This window comes from Chenopodium album, chromosome 17 (genome assembly GCF_948465745.1).
Source record: "Chenopodium album chromosome 17, dcCheAlbu1.1, whole genome shotgun sequence".
NCBI classification, from domain to species: Eukaryota; Viridiplantae; Streptophyta; class Magnoliopsida; order Caryophyllales; family Amaranthaceae; genus Chenopodium; species Chenopodium album.
The window spans coordinates 50,757,454-50,775,466 of record NC_137850.1 but is presented as its reverse complement, the minus strand read 5'-3'; the positions used below and the strand labels follow the sequence as shown (position 1 = coordinate 50,775,466).

At 35.6% G+C, this 18,013-nt stretch overlaps 4 protein-coding genes across 4 annotated transcripts; all 4 read left to right on the top strand.

Moving 5' to 3' along the window:
- Nucleotides 1-623: 623 nt before the first annotated feature.
- LOC145588478 (pathogenesis-related protein 1A-like) lies at nucleotides 624-6,523 on the top strand. The gene is made up of 2 exons (XM_081645125.1): nucleotides 624-663; nucleotides 6,078-6,523. The coding sequence occupies exons 1-2, from the start codon at nucleotides 624-626 to the stop codon at nucleotides 6,521-6,523; spliced, it is 486 nt and encodes a 161-aa protein (XP_081501251.1).
- A 2,001-nt stretch (nucleotides 6,524-8,524) lies between these two features.
- LOC145588477 (pathogenesis-related protein 1A-like) lies at nucleotides 8,525-9,073 on the top strand. The gene has a single exon (XM_081645124.1). It carries the CDS (start codon nucleotides 8,525-8,527, stop codon nucleotides 9,011-9,013), a length of 489 nt encoding a protein of 162 aa, XP_081501250.1. The 3' UTR covers nucleotides 9,014-9,073.
- Nucleotides 9,074-10,593: 1,520 nt separating this feature from the next.
- LOC145588476 (basic form of pathogenesis-related protein 1-like) lies at nucleotides 10,594-11,112 on the top strand. Its single transcript, XM_081645123.1, has one exon. The coding sequence runs from the start codon at nucleotides 10,606-10,608 to the stop codon at nucleotides 11,110-11,112; it is 507 nt and encodes a 168-aa protein (XP_081501249.1). The 5' UTR covers nucleotides 10,594-10,605.
- Nucleotides 11,113-16,389: 5,277 nt separating this feature from the next.
- On the top strand, nucleotides 16,390-17,744 carry LOC145589277 (putative F-box protein At1g65740). Its single transcript, XM_081645803.1, has 2 exons — nucleotides 16,390-17,373; nucleotides 17,430-17,744. The coding sequence occupies exons 1-2, from the start codon at nucleotides 16,390-16,392 to the stop codon at nucleotides 17,742-17,744; spliced, it is 1,299 nt and encodes a 432-aa protein (XP_081501929.1).
- The last annotated feature ends 269 nt before the right edge of the window (nucleotides 17,745-18,013 follow it).

Below are 18,013 nucleotides of genomic sequence, written 5' to 3'. Positions count from 1 at the left end.
TATTCAAGCAGCCGTTAGCTGATATAATATATACGCAGTAGTATTATTCAATTTGTACCGGTACACTGGCTGAATTATTCAACACATGATTTATAATAATAAGAATGAAATATTTATAATACATTTATGCATGTTTGTTATTACTTTTAGCCATTTTAGGTGTAGTTTTATGCATAACTATCCGCTTTATAATTTGACGTACATAACTTGTAAATCCTAATGTAATAAATTAAATTATACTATTGTACTGTTTCTTTGAGGCATGGTTACCTACCCTATGCCATTTGTCAAAATGCATAGCTAACTTGATCATGGTTGTGTACACCTTATTTGAATCACGCATCACATTGAATATAAACAATAAATCAATATTGGATTAATTGTTTCTTTAATTTTAGAGATGGGTTTGATGCTTAAAAATAAGAAAAAACTAACTAGCGTTCTCAGGGCATTAGACAAGAGAACTAAATAAACGTGAAATTATCAATGAAAAATATATAAACATATATAAACAATATCGATTGACTCGTGATTTTGGCATACATTCTAAATTTATACTATTTTAAGTTATAAATAATAAGTATCATCTAATATTCGGGGGGGGGGGGGGGGGGGGGGCGTGGATGCTTGTCAGTCAGATCCTAGAAATAATTATTTTCATTTGTAATTAAGAAATGCAACTTTGAATTATCATGCATGCATATATATACGTATAGTAGTTTTATAGTTTAGGCATAGTTGTTTGAAATTAAACTTTAGTTCCACTAGCTTGATATAGGGAGGATAAAAATCGCACAATCTAGTTTGGCCCTATCTAAAATTTCAACACATTTTTACGTAGACATACCAAATGTTACGTATATACAATTTCTTTTTTTTTTTTTATATCATTAGCTTTTGATTATTGACCACGTGGTACATAGACTCATTTTATGTTTAATTTTATACAATTATTTGCACAACCATTTGCCTTAGAAAATGTTAAACACTAGTGATTTTCCTAAAGCCGGCTAAACCATATTGTGTAAATATTTAATCTCCTACTTGCTAACATTTTTTAAATTAATTTTCCTCTATAAATTTCACTCAATCTTATGCAAAAATTTCACAGCCTATTTATTTTCATTTGTGTAATTCAACAACAACAACAAAAAAAAAAAAAAAAAAGAAAGAAAAGAAAAGAAAATGAATTTTCTCAAGTCCATTGCAACCTTTTCATTTTTCATCATAGCTGTAGAATAGTGTAATTCTCCTTGGAGAGGCTTTCTCATTAAAACAATATATATAGGGTTTACAACCTAATCACGAGAATAACCTAAAATACACAAGATATATTTTACAGAATATTTACGAGATAATATTAATCTATTATCTAACACAACCCCGCAGTCGAAGCGGTAGGAGGTCGAATGCTGAGACTGTCTCTGAAATTTAAGAACAGTTGGCGAGGTAATCCTTTTGTGAAAATATCCGCGTACTGATATGAAGACGGAACATGTAAAACCTTCATCTCACCAAGGGCAACCTTGTCATGTACAAAGTGAATGTCCATCTCAATGTGCTTGGTACGTTGGTGTTGTACCGGGTTAGAAGATAAGTAGACGGCAAAAATATTATCACAATAAACCAAGGATGCCCGTCGAATTGGGCAATGTAGCTCGATGAGCAAATTCCGGAGCCAACATAATTCAGAAACAACATTAGCAACACCTCTATATTCTGCTTCGGCACTTGACTTGGACAATGTAGCTTGTCGTTTTGCAGACCATGAGACCAAATTATCACCCAAATAAACACAATACCCTGAAGTGGAACGTCGTGTGTCCGGGCAGCCGCCCCAATCGGCATCTGTATAAGAAATAAGTCTTGTAGGCGCAGAACGATATAAATATAGTCCATGATCAGAAGTGCCTTTGATATATCTGATAATACGCTTAAGAGAGTTAAAGTGAGGTTCCCTTGGAGCATGCATGAAGAGACAAACCTGCTGAACGACATAAGCAATGTCAGGTCTTGTGAAAGTGAGGTACTGAAGTGCACCTGCAAGGCTCCTGTAGAGAGAGGGATCCTGCACTGGCTCACCATCGTGAGCACTAAGCTTCGACTTAGTGTCGACAGGAGTAACAACCGGTTTGCAATTGTCCATCTTTGCCCTGTGAATAATTTCCTCGACATACTTACTCTGACAAAGAACCATGGAATCCTTTGTGCGGGTGACATAAATTCCCAAAAAATAACTCAACTTCCCTAAATCAGTCATGGAAAATTCAGACTTGAGAAGAGCAATAATATCACTCTTGAGTTGTTCTGAGGAAGCTGTAAGTACAATGTCATCAACATAGAGCAAGAGATATGCAACATTAGCACCATGTCACAAAATAAAGAGAGAATTATCACTTTTGCTACATACAAAACCAATCTGCAAAAGATAATTAGCAAACCGTTGGTACCAAGCCCGTGGGGCTTGTTTGAGACCATAAAGAGATCTATTTAGCCGACAAACATGAGTGGGAGCTTTGGGATCAACAAATCCCGAAGGTTGATGCATATACACGGTTTCTTTAAGGTCACCATGAAGAAACGCATTTTTGACATCTAACTGATGAATAGGCCAGTCCCTACCCAAAGCAATGCTTAAAACAGTACGAATAGTCGCCGGTTTCACCACGGGACTAAATGTCTCATCACAATCCACACCAACCTGTTGAGACTTGCCATTCACAACAAGTCTTGCTTTGTGTCTTTCCAAGTCACCATTTTCCCTGTACTTGTGCTTAAATAACCACATACAACGAATAACATTGACCCCTTCCGGTCTTGGAACAAGATCCCAAGTATGCTGTTTAGTAAGAGCATTAAATTCCTCATTCATGGCGGCATTCCAATTTTGGTCAAGCATGGCTAGTTTGGGACTTTTTGGAATGGGAGAGATGGATTGAACCGTTAGATTTTACTTCGGGTTCGGTTTAAATATCCCACTCATAGCACGAGTGTGCATGGTGTGAGTGGGTCGGGTATCATGCTGAGGGTGAGGAATGGGACTTGGATGAGGTAGAGATCCGAATTGGATTTCATTTGGTGAGGAAGGGGAAGTGTATGTTGTATGGTGTGGGCTAGTAGGGGAAATAGGGGAGGGAAACAGGGGAGTCCGCAAGGTGGGCGCGGCCTGCAGGCCTATACCGCGGCCCACTTGCGGACTACTCTGCTGGGTAGATTTAGGAGAGGGAGTGTGGGCTTGCGTGGGTATTTGCGGGGCTGGAGGAGTTTGAGTGAGTGGGCCGTGTGTTTGGTGAGGGAAAAGAGTTTGGTGAAATAAAGGAGTAAGATCATCAGAGGCTACAGAATGCAAGAAATCATAGTCAGTAGCTTTGGGAGTGTGAAGATTTGAGAAAGGGAAAATATCTTCGACAAAGGTTACATGACGTGAAATCATTGTTTTGTTAGTTGATAAATCATAACATATATAGCCTCGATGATTAGACGGAAATCCCAAGAAAACACATGGCTTAGATCTAGGAGAGAGTTTATTAGGCGCGGTTGCACTAATATTTGGGTAACATAGACAACCAAAAGCACGGAGGTGATCGTAGGAGGGCACTCTACGATATAAAACTTCGGTTGGAGTCCTATTTTGTATGGTTGTGGAAGGGAGTATATTGAGAATATAGGCAACCAAACAAACGGAGTAGACCCAAAAAGAGGGGGGAAGAGAGGCATGGAAAAGAATAGTACGAGACATATTATTAATGGTACGGATAATTCTTTCGGCTTTGCCATTTTGGGAAGAAGTGTTAGGACAAGAGAACCGAAAAACCATGCCATTTTCCGCACAAAAATTATGAAAAGGGGATTTGTCAAATTCACGACCATTATCACATTGGAATGATTTGATTTCCTTTTCAAATTGAGTTTTAACATATGCTCGAAATTGTAGAAAAATATCATAGACTTGAGATTTGTATTTAAGAAGGTAAACCCATAAGAAATGAGAGAAATCATCAAGTAAAACAAGATATTATTTGTGTCCCAATTTGCTAGAAATAGGAGATGTCCATAGATCCGCATGAATAATGTCAAACGGTGAAAAAGTAACTGAAGTAGATGGCTTAAAAGGAAGCCTTACATGTTTACCCAAAGGACATGAATAGCAAAAATGAGAGTTATCTTTCTTATTATAATTAATAAAATTGTTTTTCCTAAGAAAATCAAAAACAGGTTTTCCCGGGTGTCCAAGTCTATGATGCCAAGTTGAAGGAGAAATAGCAGCTAAGGATAGATGACTATTGTCATGAGTAGCGGAAGACTTTGAGAATGGATATAACTCCCCCACACTATTGCACCTCGCTAGAGTTGTCCCCGTATGAAGGTCCTTCACAGAAAAACCGAGAGGGTCAAACTCAACAGACATAGAGTTATCACAAGTGAATTTCCTAACAGAAATTAAATTTTTAATTATGTTAGGGACATAGAGAAAATTTTTGAGGTGAAAAGAGGGGTTAGGTGGGGGGGGGGGTTTAGAGTTGCCATAACCATAAATCGGAATGCGTTTGCCATCACCAACTAAAATATATTGAGGAAAACTCAAATTAAACAGTTTAGAAAATATACCCGAATCACGAGTCATGTGAGAGGTCGCCCCGGTGTCCATATACCATCCGTTGTCGGGAGGTTGAAGGCTCATGGAGCTGTAGGCTTGCCCAAGTTCCGTTGGAGTCATTGGCGGCCCATAACTGGATTGAGAAGGTGCGGCAAAGTAGGCCTGATTATTGGATGGGCGTGGGCCCAACACGGACTGCTGTTGGCCACGAAATTGTGGTGCTGGGCCAGTGGGATATGGACAGGGTGGTGAGGCCCACTGTCCATATGGTTGCTGTTGCCACACGGGCTGACTTCCCCATTGAGGAGATTGCTGTTGGGCTTGGTGTTGAGGCCCAGTTGCATTTTGAGGCTGCTGCGAATTGCTACTGCCTCGACCCTTCCCCTTGCCTTTTCCGTTTTTTTTGGTGTTAGGAGCACGACCACGACCGCAGCCACCGCCACGGCCACCACCCTGGCGCTGCTGGTCGGAGGCAGGTTGCTGCTGCGACGGAGTTGAGGCGGTTCCGGCTTGAGAATTTTGAGCAATAAAGGCTTGCCCATGCTCTTCTTGTTTGTTCTTCCTTGTCTCCTCCAAGATGAACATGGAACGGGCTTTGTTGAAATTCGGTGTGGGCTCTGTTTGGGATATCAAAGCAGCGACAGTATCGTACTTTCCTTCGGGAAGACCCGCAATCAGTTGTAGTACCATTTTTCTATCGGAAACCGGGTTATCAACATTGCTCAATTGATCGGCAAGAAGTTTCAATTGCATACAATAATCGGACATGTTAGCATAATTCTCAAGCTTTGTGGTGCTGAATTGCTTTTCCAAATAAACCGCCCTTGTGTGCTTATTATCATGAAAAATTTCCTTGAGTCGATTCCACAATTCAAGTGCCGTAGCACCCGGTTTCATAATAGTGTGGACAAGGTCTTTGGATATGGTTCCATAGATCCAATTCTTCACGATAGCATCCAAACGCTTCCATGTTGCATCATCAATGTCCGACGGACAAGAGACCTTATCATCGATATGATCAAGCACGTTATAGGCACAAGCTTGAATCTGAAAAAGTTCGGACCAAGTACCATAATGGGCTTCCTCATGGTCAAGAGTGACACGCATAAGGTTGTTGATGTTGTTGACAGCGTAAGCCGGGTGGAAGTTGTTTGAGGGGGGAAGAGGAGGAGGAGGAGGGGGAGGAGTGACATCATCAATGGCCATGGGAAGGAGGTGCGGCTGTGATGTGACCGAGAATCAGGTGGTGGACGGTATGGAGGCCGGCCTAGGATCGGTAGGGTTTGTGAGAAAAAAAATAGAGAGAAAACCCTAAGTGAATCTGATACCATGTAGAATAGTGTAATTCTCCTTGGAGAAGCTTTCTCATTAAAACAATATATATAGGGTTTACAACCTAATCACGAGAATAACCTAAAATACACAAGATATATTTTACAGAATATTTACGAGATAATATTAATCTATTATCTAACAATAGCAATGCTAGCCTTTGCTGGATTTTGTCATGCACAAAATTCACCACAAGACTATGTTGATGCCTACAACGCGGCTAGGGCCGAGGTGGGTGTCAAAAACATAGAGTGGGACGATGAATTGGCAGCCTACGCCCAACAATACGCCAACCAACGTATGGATGATTGTGCTCTGGAGCATTCTGAGGGGCCTTATGGAGAGAATATCGTTGCAGGTCCCGGTGATGCTAGTGGCATAGATGCAGTTAAAATGTGGGTTGATGAGAAGGCTAATTATGACTATGATTCCAATACTTGTGCTCTCAATCAGATGTGTGGACATTATACTCAAGTGGTTTGGCGTAATTCCGTTCGTCTTGGATGTGCTAGGGTTCTATGTAACGGTGGTGGGATTTTCATCACTTGTAACTATGATCCTCGAGGCAATTTTAATGGAGAAAACCCCTACTAGCTAGAGTTTTTGGTCTGATCAATCAGCTATTCAGCTTGTTAAACCATATAATACTTCATGCTCACTAGGGCATTCACTTATACTTAATAAATTATGAGAAGTCAATAAGCGTGTATACTATATAAAATATCAAATAAAGTAATATATAAATAATCCCTATTCATGCTCCTGCTTACCATCATAGGGATATATATTTTGCTCTTTTGAATATATTTAAATAATTAAGAAGGATAATACTTGGATGATATTTGGGTACACTAATATATATGATGCATGTAAGAATCTTTTTATGTTTAAGAAGTCATTTACGTGTTATTCGATATTTCTTACTCTCTTTTATTTGAGTTCATTTTTGTAGTGACGCATAGCTTCTTTTTAGCAACTTTCCTTTGTTTTCATTTAAGTCCATACTAAATTATTTCAATTACGTATGTACTATTCAAAGATACTACTAGATATTTTATTCTTATTGCCTATTGGTCAATAAATTTAAAAATTATCAAGCATGCAAGACCATAGCTTGTAAGTTTTATGACTTGTAACCTGTTCAAGTAAAACGGATTTTCCAAAAAATAAAAACAAAAATAAATAAAAAATCAACTTCATCCTTTGCCCATCCATGGCCACTAGCTTAGTATCTTTATATTTATCAAAGCTATTTGCATCAGTCGTAGATTACGTCAAATTTGTAGCAACTCCAAAATTAATTGCAATTGCAAGTCACGACGTACATGAAACGAAAATCATAATTTTGTTTGTACATTTCAGGCCACTGTAAATTTACATCGCAAGTTCAAAAATAGTACGACTCACATGCAAAATTGTGGTTGTAGATTCTCGTCGTCCTTATAGCCTTGAGAATGAGTAAATATTACGGAGTATATATAGAAATAGAAGAGTGAATTTAACTGTTCGTTTTGGAGGGGTAATTAATTCATTGCAAAGACTTTTTCGACACACACCACTAATTTCTAGCCCTTTATTCCCGGCGTATCAAAGTCAAGAGAAGTCAACATGTCTCACTATTTTTTTGAAACAAGTATGTCTCATTATTTTGATATATTTAGCATCAGCAATTTATTATCATTGCATTCTTGTGTCATCCTTAACAATTCACTAACTATTATTATTCCAACAATACTTCGTCTGTAAATTAACAATAACTACCTGTGCTTAAGATTTATCATGGGATATGTTCCTTATAATATTGGGGTTTTTAAAAAAAATTATTGGATAATGTAATAGAACAGGTAGATCTTTTTAACATGTCAAGTCAAATGGATAATTATTGAATAAAATGGGTAGTTATTGGTAATTTTCAAAAATGAAAAAAATAAAATAAAATTATAGACAGGCTAGAATTGTAAGGATGGAGTTTTCGAGTGTTGTGGTGAAAAATTAAGAAAAAAAAAACTCTTAGTGGGAAATATTAATGTAATTTAAGGAAAAAAAAAACTCTTAGTGGAAAAAAACTCTTAGAAAGATCTTAATGTAATTTATGCCCCCTCCATTTCAAAATAAATAAATAAATATATATATATATATATACACCAAAGTCAAGAGAAGTCAATCTATCTCCTATTTACTTATTTAGCATAAGCATGCAATTAGCATTGCAAGATGTCATCCTTAATACTAGAAGTCTAGTATTATTTGTTACAAACTATTATTATTCCAACAATACAACAATGCATCTTCTGTACTATCAATCACCATTTTATTATTTGTAACCACTAAAATTTTCTAGACGACTAGTATTATGTTGATGAATGTTTTGGAAGACTAATTTCCATATTTTCCAAATGCTATCCCACCTAATTTTAATTAGGCTCTGCATCTTCTACATCTAATTTTCAACACTTTGCTAAGAATTTCCAAGAACTTTTTCCTATATAAACCCCTATCTCATGGACATAAAATCCATCCCAAGTAATCAAATTAAATACATACCTTTTTGTATGTAACATAACTTACATTAGTAACAACCCAAAAAAAATAAAAATGAGTTCACTCAAAAACCTTGCAACTTTTTCATGCTTCATCATAGCAATCCTAGCCTTTACGCGACTTTGTATAGCGCAAAATTCACCACAAGACTACGTTGATGCCCACAATGCAGCTAGGGCTGCGGTGGGTGTTGGTAACATAGAGTGGGATGACCAAGTGGCGGCTTACGCCCAACAATATGCTAACCATCGAATCGATGATTGTGCTATGCAGCATTCTCAAGGGCAATACGGAGAGAATCTTGCAGGAGGTAGCGGCGAACTCAGTGGCACGGATGCAGTACAAATGTGGGTGAATGAGAAGGCCAATTACGACTACGATTCAAATTCATGTGTTGGCGGGCAATGTTTGCACTACACTCAAGTGGTTTGGCGTAACTCAGTTCGTCTTGGATGCGCTAGGGTTCAATGTAACAATGGAGGGTATTTCATTGGTTGTAACTATGATCCACCAGGCAATTACCAAGACGAAAGACCTTACTAATCTTTTGGAGAAAAAATGACGACTCATGCATCCTCTAAGTGAGCCTTGGAACCATATAATATCTACTTATTATATCTCTATTATTATTTGTTGAAAGTATAGTTTAAACTTTGAATCAGCTCACTAAGGCACTAGAGCATTTGATATTCACTACTTGATATACAATGTATGTTATATACCGATGTATGCAAGAGAACAAATGAATAAAGTGTGCAACTTATTTACAATTATCCTACACCGGTTATTGTATTACTTTAGGGTAACTTTATTACGGATGCATGGTGGGTCGGACTCATTTTAGCACTCTATAACTTAAAATTGATACTCGTACTTAGATTTTCTTAATTATAAAATGGAAAATTGGGCAGGGTCGTAGGAGAAAAAGTAAGCAATTATGTCGGGTTAGAATGGGCAAGGTCCGGACAATAAATACTTGCCCAAAACCCGTAAAATTGAACTGGGCTTAATGGCTTTTTCATGTTTATTTTGAGAGAGGCAAAAATATAACTAAAATTCTTAAAAAATAATAAGTTCAGACTTATGTCCAAAATCATCCCAAATCGTATCGGGCTTATGAGTTGGGCTGGGCCCCATCTTAATTATTTTTAAAATGATTCCAATTCCAACATGGGTTGTTTTTTCAAACATTTCCTGCATATTTATTTTCTTTTTTCTTACAATCAGCCAGGCATTCCAAATACTTCTTTTTCATTTTGAATTTTTCCAATTCACGAATACTCCGTTTTTAATAGGTTAAAGAAGAGAATTATTTTCTCATACAAATCTATGAGGTTTAATTTTCATAAGTACGTGAAATACGTACCTATGACGTAGCCCACTTGAACTACATGCTATCCCCATCCATCCATTTTTTTCCAATGTACTACATACATCCCACAATCCCACATACATCTTAACTCACATGTGGTATCTATCAACACTTTTAATTTGGAAACTTCAATCTTGATTAGTTTTTGTTTATTTTTTTTTTCAAGGATTGGATTTTTATGTTATAGAGTGCTAATTCTTTTTCAAGGATTGAACTTCAATCTATAATTTTTCAACGTATAATAAGTTGGGGTTATCTTTCAAAAAAAATAAAACATAAATAAATAATAATAAAAGTTGGGGTTAAAAGAACACAGAGTATAGAATTATGAATTGAATGGATCAATAAGTTGATTATTTCATAATTCTTATAGGCATAGTTGGTTGGTCGCTAGATTAAAGTTCCGCATTTTAATTTGTGATTTACTAATCGTCTTGATCAGCAACAAATCAAGTAGCAAAATGATAGGCATGTTTACAGTCATACATAGTATATAAAATCAATATTTCGATAATTTCTTTGAAGCATATATAATGAAATTATGATCAATTCTTCTTCTTCTTTTTTAATCCTTAATTTTTAATTTTCATTTTTTGACAACCATTTGATCAATTCTTGCTCATGAGCTTTTAGACGGTGACATTGCAAATAAATTTTAATTACTTATCCACTATAAATTGTACAACATCTTTAGCATTATTTGATATATTTTCCAAGAGCCTTAATATATCTTTTTATTTGTCTTAATTTCCAAAAACAAAAGATGTGTACAAGTTTGTTTAAAAGTAATACACTTGCAACATTTTCATGCCTCATCATAGCAACCCTAGCCTTTGTCCAAGTATGCCTTGCACAAAATTCTCCCCAAGACTACCTTGATGCCCATAACGCCGCAAGGGCGGAAGTGGGCGTTGTAAACATAGATTGGGACAGCACATTGGCATCCTATGCCAGACGATATGCCCTGAGCCGGGTTGACGATTGTGCCCTCCTACGTTCTAACGGGCCCTATGGAGAAAACCTCGCCGTAAGTAGCAACCCGTTGTTCACTGGCACAGACGCCGTAGAACTATGGTTGCAACAGAAGGTTGAGTATGATTATAGTTCGAATACTTGTGCAGTTGGTACAGATTGTTTGACCTATACTCAACTGGTTTGGCATGATTCGGTTAATGTTGGGTGTGCTAGGGTTCAATGTGTTAATGGATGGATTTTTGTTATGTGCAGCTATAATCCACCAGGCAACATAATTGGCCAAAGGCCTTTCTAAGCCTTATTATATATCAAATAAATATAAGTTGTGAATTTATAAATAAATAAACCCGCCGCAGTGGTGGTGGTGTGGTTGTTTGTTCATTGGGATTATTGTAAAAATCCTTTAACAATTTGCATGAAAATGTATTCATGTATCATTTAATTTCCTGTTTTCTTATAACAAATGACTCAAAGCTAACCATTATGGTTAGAATGACAATATTGCTATATACTCCAATCCATTATTGTTGTTCTGTTGAACCAACAAAGTATTGACTCATTTGGTAATATTCTTATCTCTAATTCTAGAGATTCTTTTATTTTCCCCTCCACTCTCAAGTGTCTAGCTCACAAAATTAACAATTAATCTTGCAATAAATCATTTGGTAAGATTCTTTTATTTTCCCAAAATTATAGGCCTTTATAATAGGCTAAAAAGGTTGACGGATTAGATCTTGGGTTGCTCCTATGCACTGGCTTGCGATGAAAGCTCTTCTCTTCGTTGCCAATTTCTTTTTGGTCTTTCTAGTTTATTTTGCGTGTTCTTTAGTTGTACTTGTCAAAAAAAAAAAAAGAAGCCTTATTTCATTTTAATGAGAAATTTATATAAACTGGGTGCAAAATGGGATCAATCTAGAGAATGTGAAGGTGAGAATTCTTTTACCCTTTCTCCAACTCTCAACTCCCAATTAAGTCTAAATAAAAATTTAATTACTTTTTCATTTATCAAAAGCTAATTCCCAATTTGTAATTCGGCCTAAATGCCTCTTGCAAGATTATTATTATTATTATTATTTTTATTTTTTTTTTTTTTGAAAGGAAGCCTCTTGCAAGATAGTAGAATCACAACTTGGCAGCTTTTATTACTCATTTACACATTATTACCTTTTCCTTCAAGATTTATTGCCAAAGAAAAATAGTGTACAAGTATTATGCTTTATTATTGGACGATGACTAAAATCACTTATGAACAAATTTGCAAATAATATTAAAATAACATGCATGTTCTTTGTCTTGGAATATATTCATTAATTCATCCAAGGCCATCTTCTGAGAAAGTTAAAAAATTCTGGTGTGACTAATATAAGTCATAAGGAGTAACAATCATAGGGATAGGCCAAAAAGCTCTATATGTAAGACACTTTACAAATTACATACGCTCATATATGGGGAGTAAATGTGTTACACATTTGATATTGTACTTTATGTACCACTTGTATATATTGATTATATTCATCTCGATTTTCTTTAGACACATAAAAAAGTTGTGATGCAACCACCCCTATAAATATCTATTATACAAAAATAGTAACCAAACATATACATCTGTTACAACATGAATTCAAAATTATGACATGGATATGGGCTATGGACTCTTATGATCAATTATAGCTTACAACAACTACATATATAATCAAGAAAAACTTATAAGTAACAAGGGTAAAATTTATAATACCTCTACCTACATGATTAGAAACAAGTTTTAATCCGTTTTATAATAAATTAATGAAAATTCGTCATATTTAAGAATTTGTATTACGAATCACTATGGGAGTATGGGGTAGCAAGTCCTGTGACATGCTCATCACTTCCGGATTGGCAAATTCTTAAATCAAATCACCCCCAAATCAGATTTCCCACTCTCACCTCTGTTCTTCTCTTGCAAATTTCATCTATTTCTTCTCTTTCTCACTAATCCCACTTAACCAAATCATTTTTCAAGATAGAGCTGAAGCCTGAAGATGTAGAAACACACAACATAACAACCTTTTATCATACATAATCTTGCTGTTTAATTTATTCATCACACATTATTACATTAATTGGTACAATATGCTATAAGATTTATAGCCAAAGATGGAAGAACTAAACACGATTTACGACCATATATATATGACAGTAATGGACAATAATGGTAGATAAGAAGGGGGAAATTAAACAAAGGCAAATGATAATAACAACACTCTGATACTTGTACACTATTTTTCTTTTGCAAATGATACTTAGGGGCGAAGCCAGGAATTGAAATATGAGGGGCCGAGATTTATTAAGTAAAATAGTATTGTATTTTCCGACGATATTTGCAATATTATAAATTAGATTTGACTAACATAAAATATTTCATCAAAATAATCAACATTACAACCTATGAAGTCCTCCCTTATTGGTTAAAGCAAAGGATTTTTGTACGACATAAGAGTATAGGCTTGCTTTCTCTTATGTCTTCCGGTCTTCCCCGTTTATATTTTGTATTGCTCTTGTGATTTATTTGCACAAAAATCAATAAAATAAATATTTTTTTTGGTGTGAAATCAATAAAATAAATATAAGAATAAAGAATAATTTTAAAATAAAGTTATGCGATTTACTAATTTAGTAAATTAGAATATAGAAAAAAATAATAAAAGAAAGTTTGAAATCAAAACAATTGATAAACAAATACTCCCTCCGTTTTTAAATACTTGCTCCATTTCTCCATGCGTGGAGTTTTAGGAGAAATTGGAGAAAGTGATAAAATATGGAGGTAGTGGGGTAAGTGAAAGAATAAAAAATTGTAAAAAGCAAAAGTAATAGAGAGAATTGAAGGAGAGAGAATATGAAATTAATAAAATATGATTTAGGTTAGGTCCACTAGGTGAGAGAAAGGAGTTAAATATTGTAAAATCATTCCAAATAAGAAAATGGAGCAAGTATTTAAAAACGGTCAAAAAAGGAAAGTGAAGCAAGTATTTAAAAACGGAGGGAGTAAAAAGTAAGATTGAAGTGATAAAAGAAATATACAATATAAATAAAACTAGTAGTAATTTCAAGTGAGAAAAAAAAACCCTTAAAAAGTAAAAGATTGCCGTCCAAAAAAAAGTAAAAGAATTATTAAAAAAAAAAACATGAAAGTGACACCCACAAGAATCGAACAACAGACCAACAAGTGATAAAATTTACATATTCCAGTCAAACCACTAAGCTATACACTAGAAAGTTAGCTATAATTCCACCTTTATTGTATCTATCTATATATGGGGGCCAACCTTTAAAATAAAAAGGCCGCCAGTTGGGCCACGGGGGGCCGGGCCTTCACTAGCCCCCCTGGCTCCACCCTTACTAATACTGAAAATTATGAAACTCTGAAGTGAGCGAGCTGAGAGGCACCACACAGCAGAAATCATATTTCTTGAGAATCAAAGTCACTCGAACTTGAATTGCTCAAAGTTGCATATTTATCTATATGAATGACAACGGATCGGATTCGGGTCGGATGTGGCTAAATCCGATCCGTTTAGTAAATGGACCTGGACTAGGATCCGAATCTGATGCGACTCGTAATTTTCGGATCCGAATCCGATCCGTTTATATGGACCTCCGAAATAATTCGAATATTTTTTTTTTGTAATGTATACCTATAATTGCTTGTATTGTCATACCAAATAAAGTTTAAACATTACATATTTAAATTATAAACTAAGTTATATAATAAAATTTTGCTACAAAACAAGCAAACAAATGTCCCAAGTTATAAAGCATATGCTCATACTCTCGGATTCGAACTTGGATCGAACTTCGTCGAACTTTGCGTAGGGTCCAAGTCCGATCCGCCTCATATTCGAAGTCAGATGTATTTTATCAGATTCGGACTAATTTTAAACAGAAGATTTTTTCTTCGGATCAAATCAGATTCGAATGGAACTCGAATTAAATTGTCATCCCTATTGTGCACCTAGTCTTAGGAAGACCGTTACCAATCCTCAAAATGCGGTAATTCATAGTATGATGAAGTTCCTTAAAACTTAAAAAAAAAAAAAAAAAAAAAAAAGAGTAAAATTTAATATTCTTACGATATAGTAGTATGAAATTTGGGTCATTCAGATTCAGTTCGAGTCGGACTAGGATTACTCTCAATAACTTCGGGTCGGGTCAGGAATTATCTCACCCCTCCCATTCTCACGGGCCAAACGAGTGCATATGAAAGGTGAGTTGGTTGTTACAGGCTTTAATTGTTACAGGCTTTAATTGTTACTACGGAGTACAAAGGTTTATTTTCCTTTTTTTTTTTTTTTTTGAGGGGACGGAGTACAAAGTTGTAGACCTAATTCAAGTCGGTAAAGGTTTATGGAAATCCTTATGTGTTAAGAATTGATTGGTGTATTCCTATCTTTACCTTAATTATTACTTCGTATTATTTATAGGTTATTTTCACTTTTATCACCTGCAAAAAATGAAAAATTTGTTTTTACCACCTCCGTAAAAAAAAATTTTATTTTACCACCACATAAAAAAAATAAAAGTTGGCTTTTACCACCAATCACCGCCAACTAACGGATTCCGTCCATAAATCCGTTAATGAGGCCTATCATATCCACGTGTCATCGTTTTATTGGTTTTTGTTTTTTTTAAAAAAAATTTTACCCAATAAATCTAATAATAAAGTTATAAGAGTGAGCGGTGCCGAAAGACGAAAGTACATAGAACAAAAGCAGTTTCCGGAACTGAATAACTATTTTCTGTTCAGATTAACAAGTCAGGTTAGTCATTGTTTTCAGTTTGGTTTTTTTTTTTTTTTTTTTTTTTTTTTTAATTTTAATTATATTCAGATCTGTTCAAAGTATTGCTTCATGAATTGGTTTCTTATAAATTTGTTGGGAAATCGGGGACCAAACCTAATGCTTTTAGGGGGTGTTTGGTTCAAGCATATTAGGTATAAGGTATGGGTTTGGAATGACCAAAACCCATACCTTGTGTTTGTTTATAGAAATTTCATTTTTCAAATCCATACCTCAAAACCCCAAGGTATGGGTTTTTGAAATCCAAGGGGGAGGTGGGTATGACTCATACCCATACCTTTAGTTTAAAATTAAAAGGAAAACTATCATTCCTAGATAAAAACCAAACACATGAAATTAAGTATCAAGTTCCAACCCCATACCACCCAGGTTTCATTCCTCATTCCAAACCTATACCATTGTCTGAACCAAACGCCCCCTTAGTTGGGGAATCCGTGAAAAGGGGGAAAGGCTGGGCTGGTAGTGGAGGGGTGGGTTTATTAAAAAAAAAAAAAGTATTAAATTATTATAAACTTAATTCAAATTTTGACAGGCTCAAATCGACAAATATACAAGGATATATAAGAAGAATTCGATTAATAAACCTGTTTATCTTTTCAATTAATGTATATTCCCTGTTTTTTTGGTTGATTTTGAATTTCTCGCACGGGGTGGATTTAATTTTTAATTTAGGTATTTTTTGTTATGAGTTGATTTGATTTTGAGACTCTTAATTATTTATGTGATAATGTTCGTAGATGGGTGATTGGTCCTTGTTGCCCTCTGATATTCTTGCTGGAATTGCTTTGAAATTGGATTCCGTTGAGGAAGTTATTCGTTTTTCCGCTGTATGTCATTCATGGAATCATGTTTCCTACTCCACGGTTATACCCGAGTGGAGTCGTGAAAATAAACCAACTCCGCCTTGGTTGCTGCTAGCAGAGTCGGAGTCGGAGCTGGAGCCAAGCAACGATGACAAGTCGAATTGTAGGAAAATTTTCAGCATCAGCAAAAGCAAATGCTATAACATGGTGCTTCCTGACATAAGTGAGAAAAGATGTTGGGGTTCGTCCTATGGGTGGATTGTGATCCAAGAATTTAACAAGAATGTTAAGTTATTTAATCCTATTACTAAAGCTCAATTAAGCCTCCCTTCGTTGTATGATTTGCCAGCTTATTCAAATACTTACACATACGATGAAGACGTATCAGCAGACGATGAAGACGGATCATCATCAGATGAGATGATGGAGAGTTATCCCTGGGCTATGAAAATTTTGGTGCGAAAATTCATTGTATTAAAGATTCCTGGAAGCAACAACACTGATGAGCTAGTTGTGTTTGTGATCCATTACCCAATTGATAGTATATCTTTTGCTCGCCCCGGAGACAAAGCATGGACTGAAGTAGTCGAACCATGGCCACGAAATCCACACCGCCCTTTTATTCATCATGCCATTGTTTGGGATGGAAAAGTAGTCATCTTGGGTAGTCATATTGGGGGAATTGGTAATGCAGGGATTGGATATTGTGATACAGCTAGTATTGCGGCTAATTCTTCTAATCCTGTTATGGCTAAAGGTTACACTACCATCCCTTACAATTTGTATGGAAAAACACGAGAAACATCAATCCATGCAATAGCGACTCAAGGAGAGATGTATATGGTGGAGTTATCTGGTAATTTTTTTAGTCTTACGCCAAAGAGAGTGGTATTTCGGATGAATATCAAGATGCTCAAGGTGAGTATATATACCTCTGGGACAATAAACATTGCTACCGTACCATTAATTTCAAGGTTTTTAAGCTTGTTCGTGACACAAAATCTTCGTCGTGGGAAAATGTTGAGGATTTGGGTAATTTCTTGTTATTTGTTGGTGATAACTATGCTACTGCTGTTCATATATCAGAGGCTCCAAATTGCCAAAGGAACGCTATATACTTTATTGACGATGAAGAAAGAATGTATTGGGGTATTTCAATGGGAACCGATGTCCGTGGACATGATATGGGTATGTTTGACATGACATCCGGAAAAATTACATCATTCTATGATGGCGGTGATACAATTTCCAAGTACTTTGCTCCTATATGGTTTATGCCCAACTTTTAGATTTTGCTTGTTTTTGTACTGATTTTCTTTCTTAATTGCAAGATTAGTATTATGTTTTATCTTTGTTCCGTGGTTAACCATGAAATAGTAGTCTTGTAGCACCATTTTAGTACTTATGTTTTTTCAATTATGTGTAATTGAAATATAAATTAATACTAGTAGCATTGATAAAACCTTAATTAAGAAGTTTGTGATTTTTACTTCAAGTCTTCTATAAGGTGAGTTTACGTTAATCAATAACTATATACTAAAAGACACACCAGCAATGA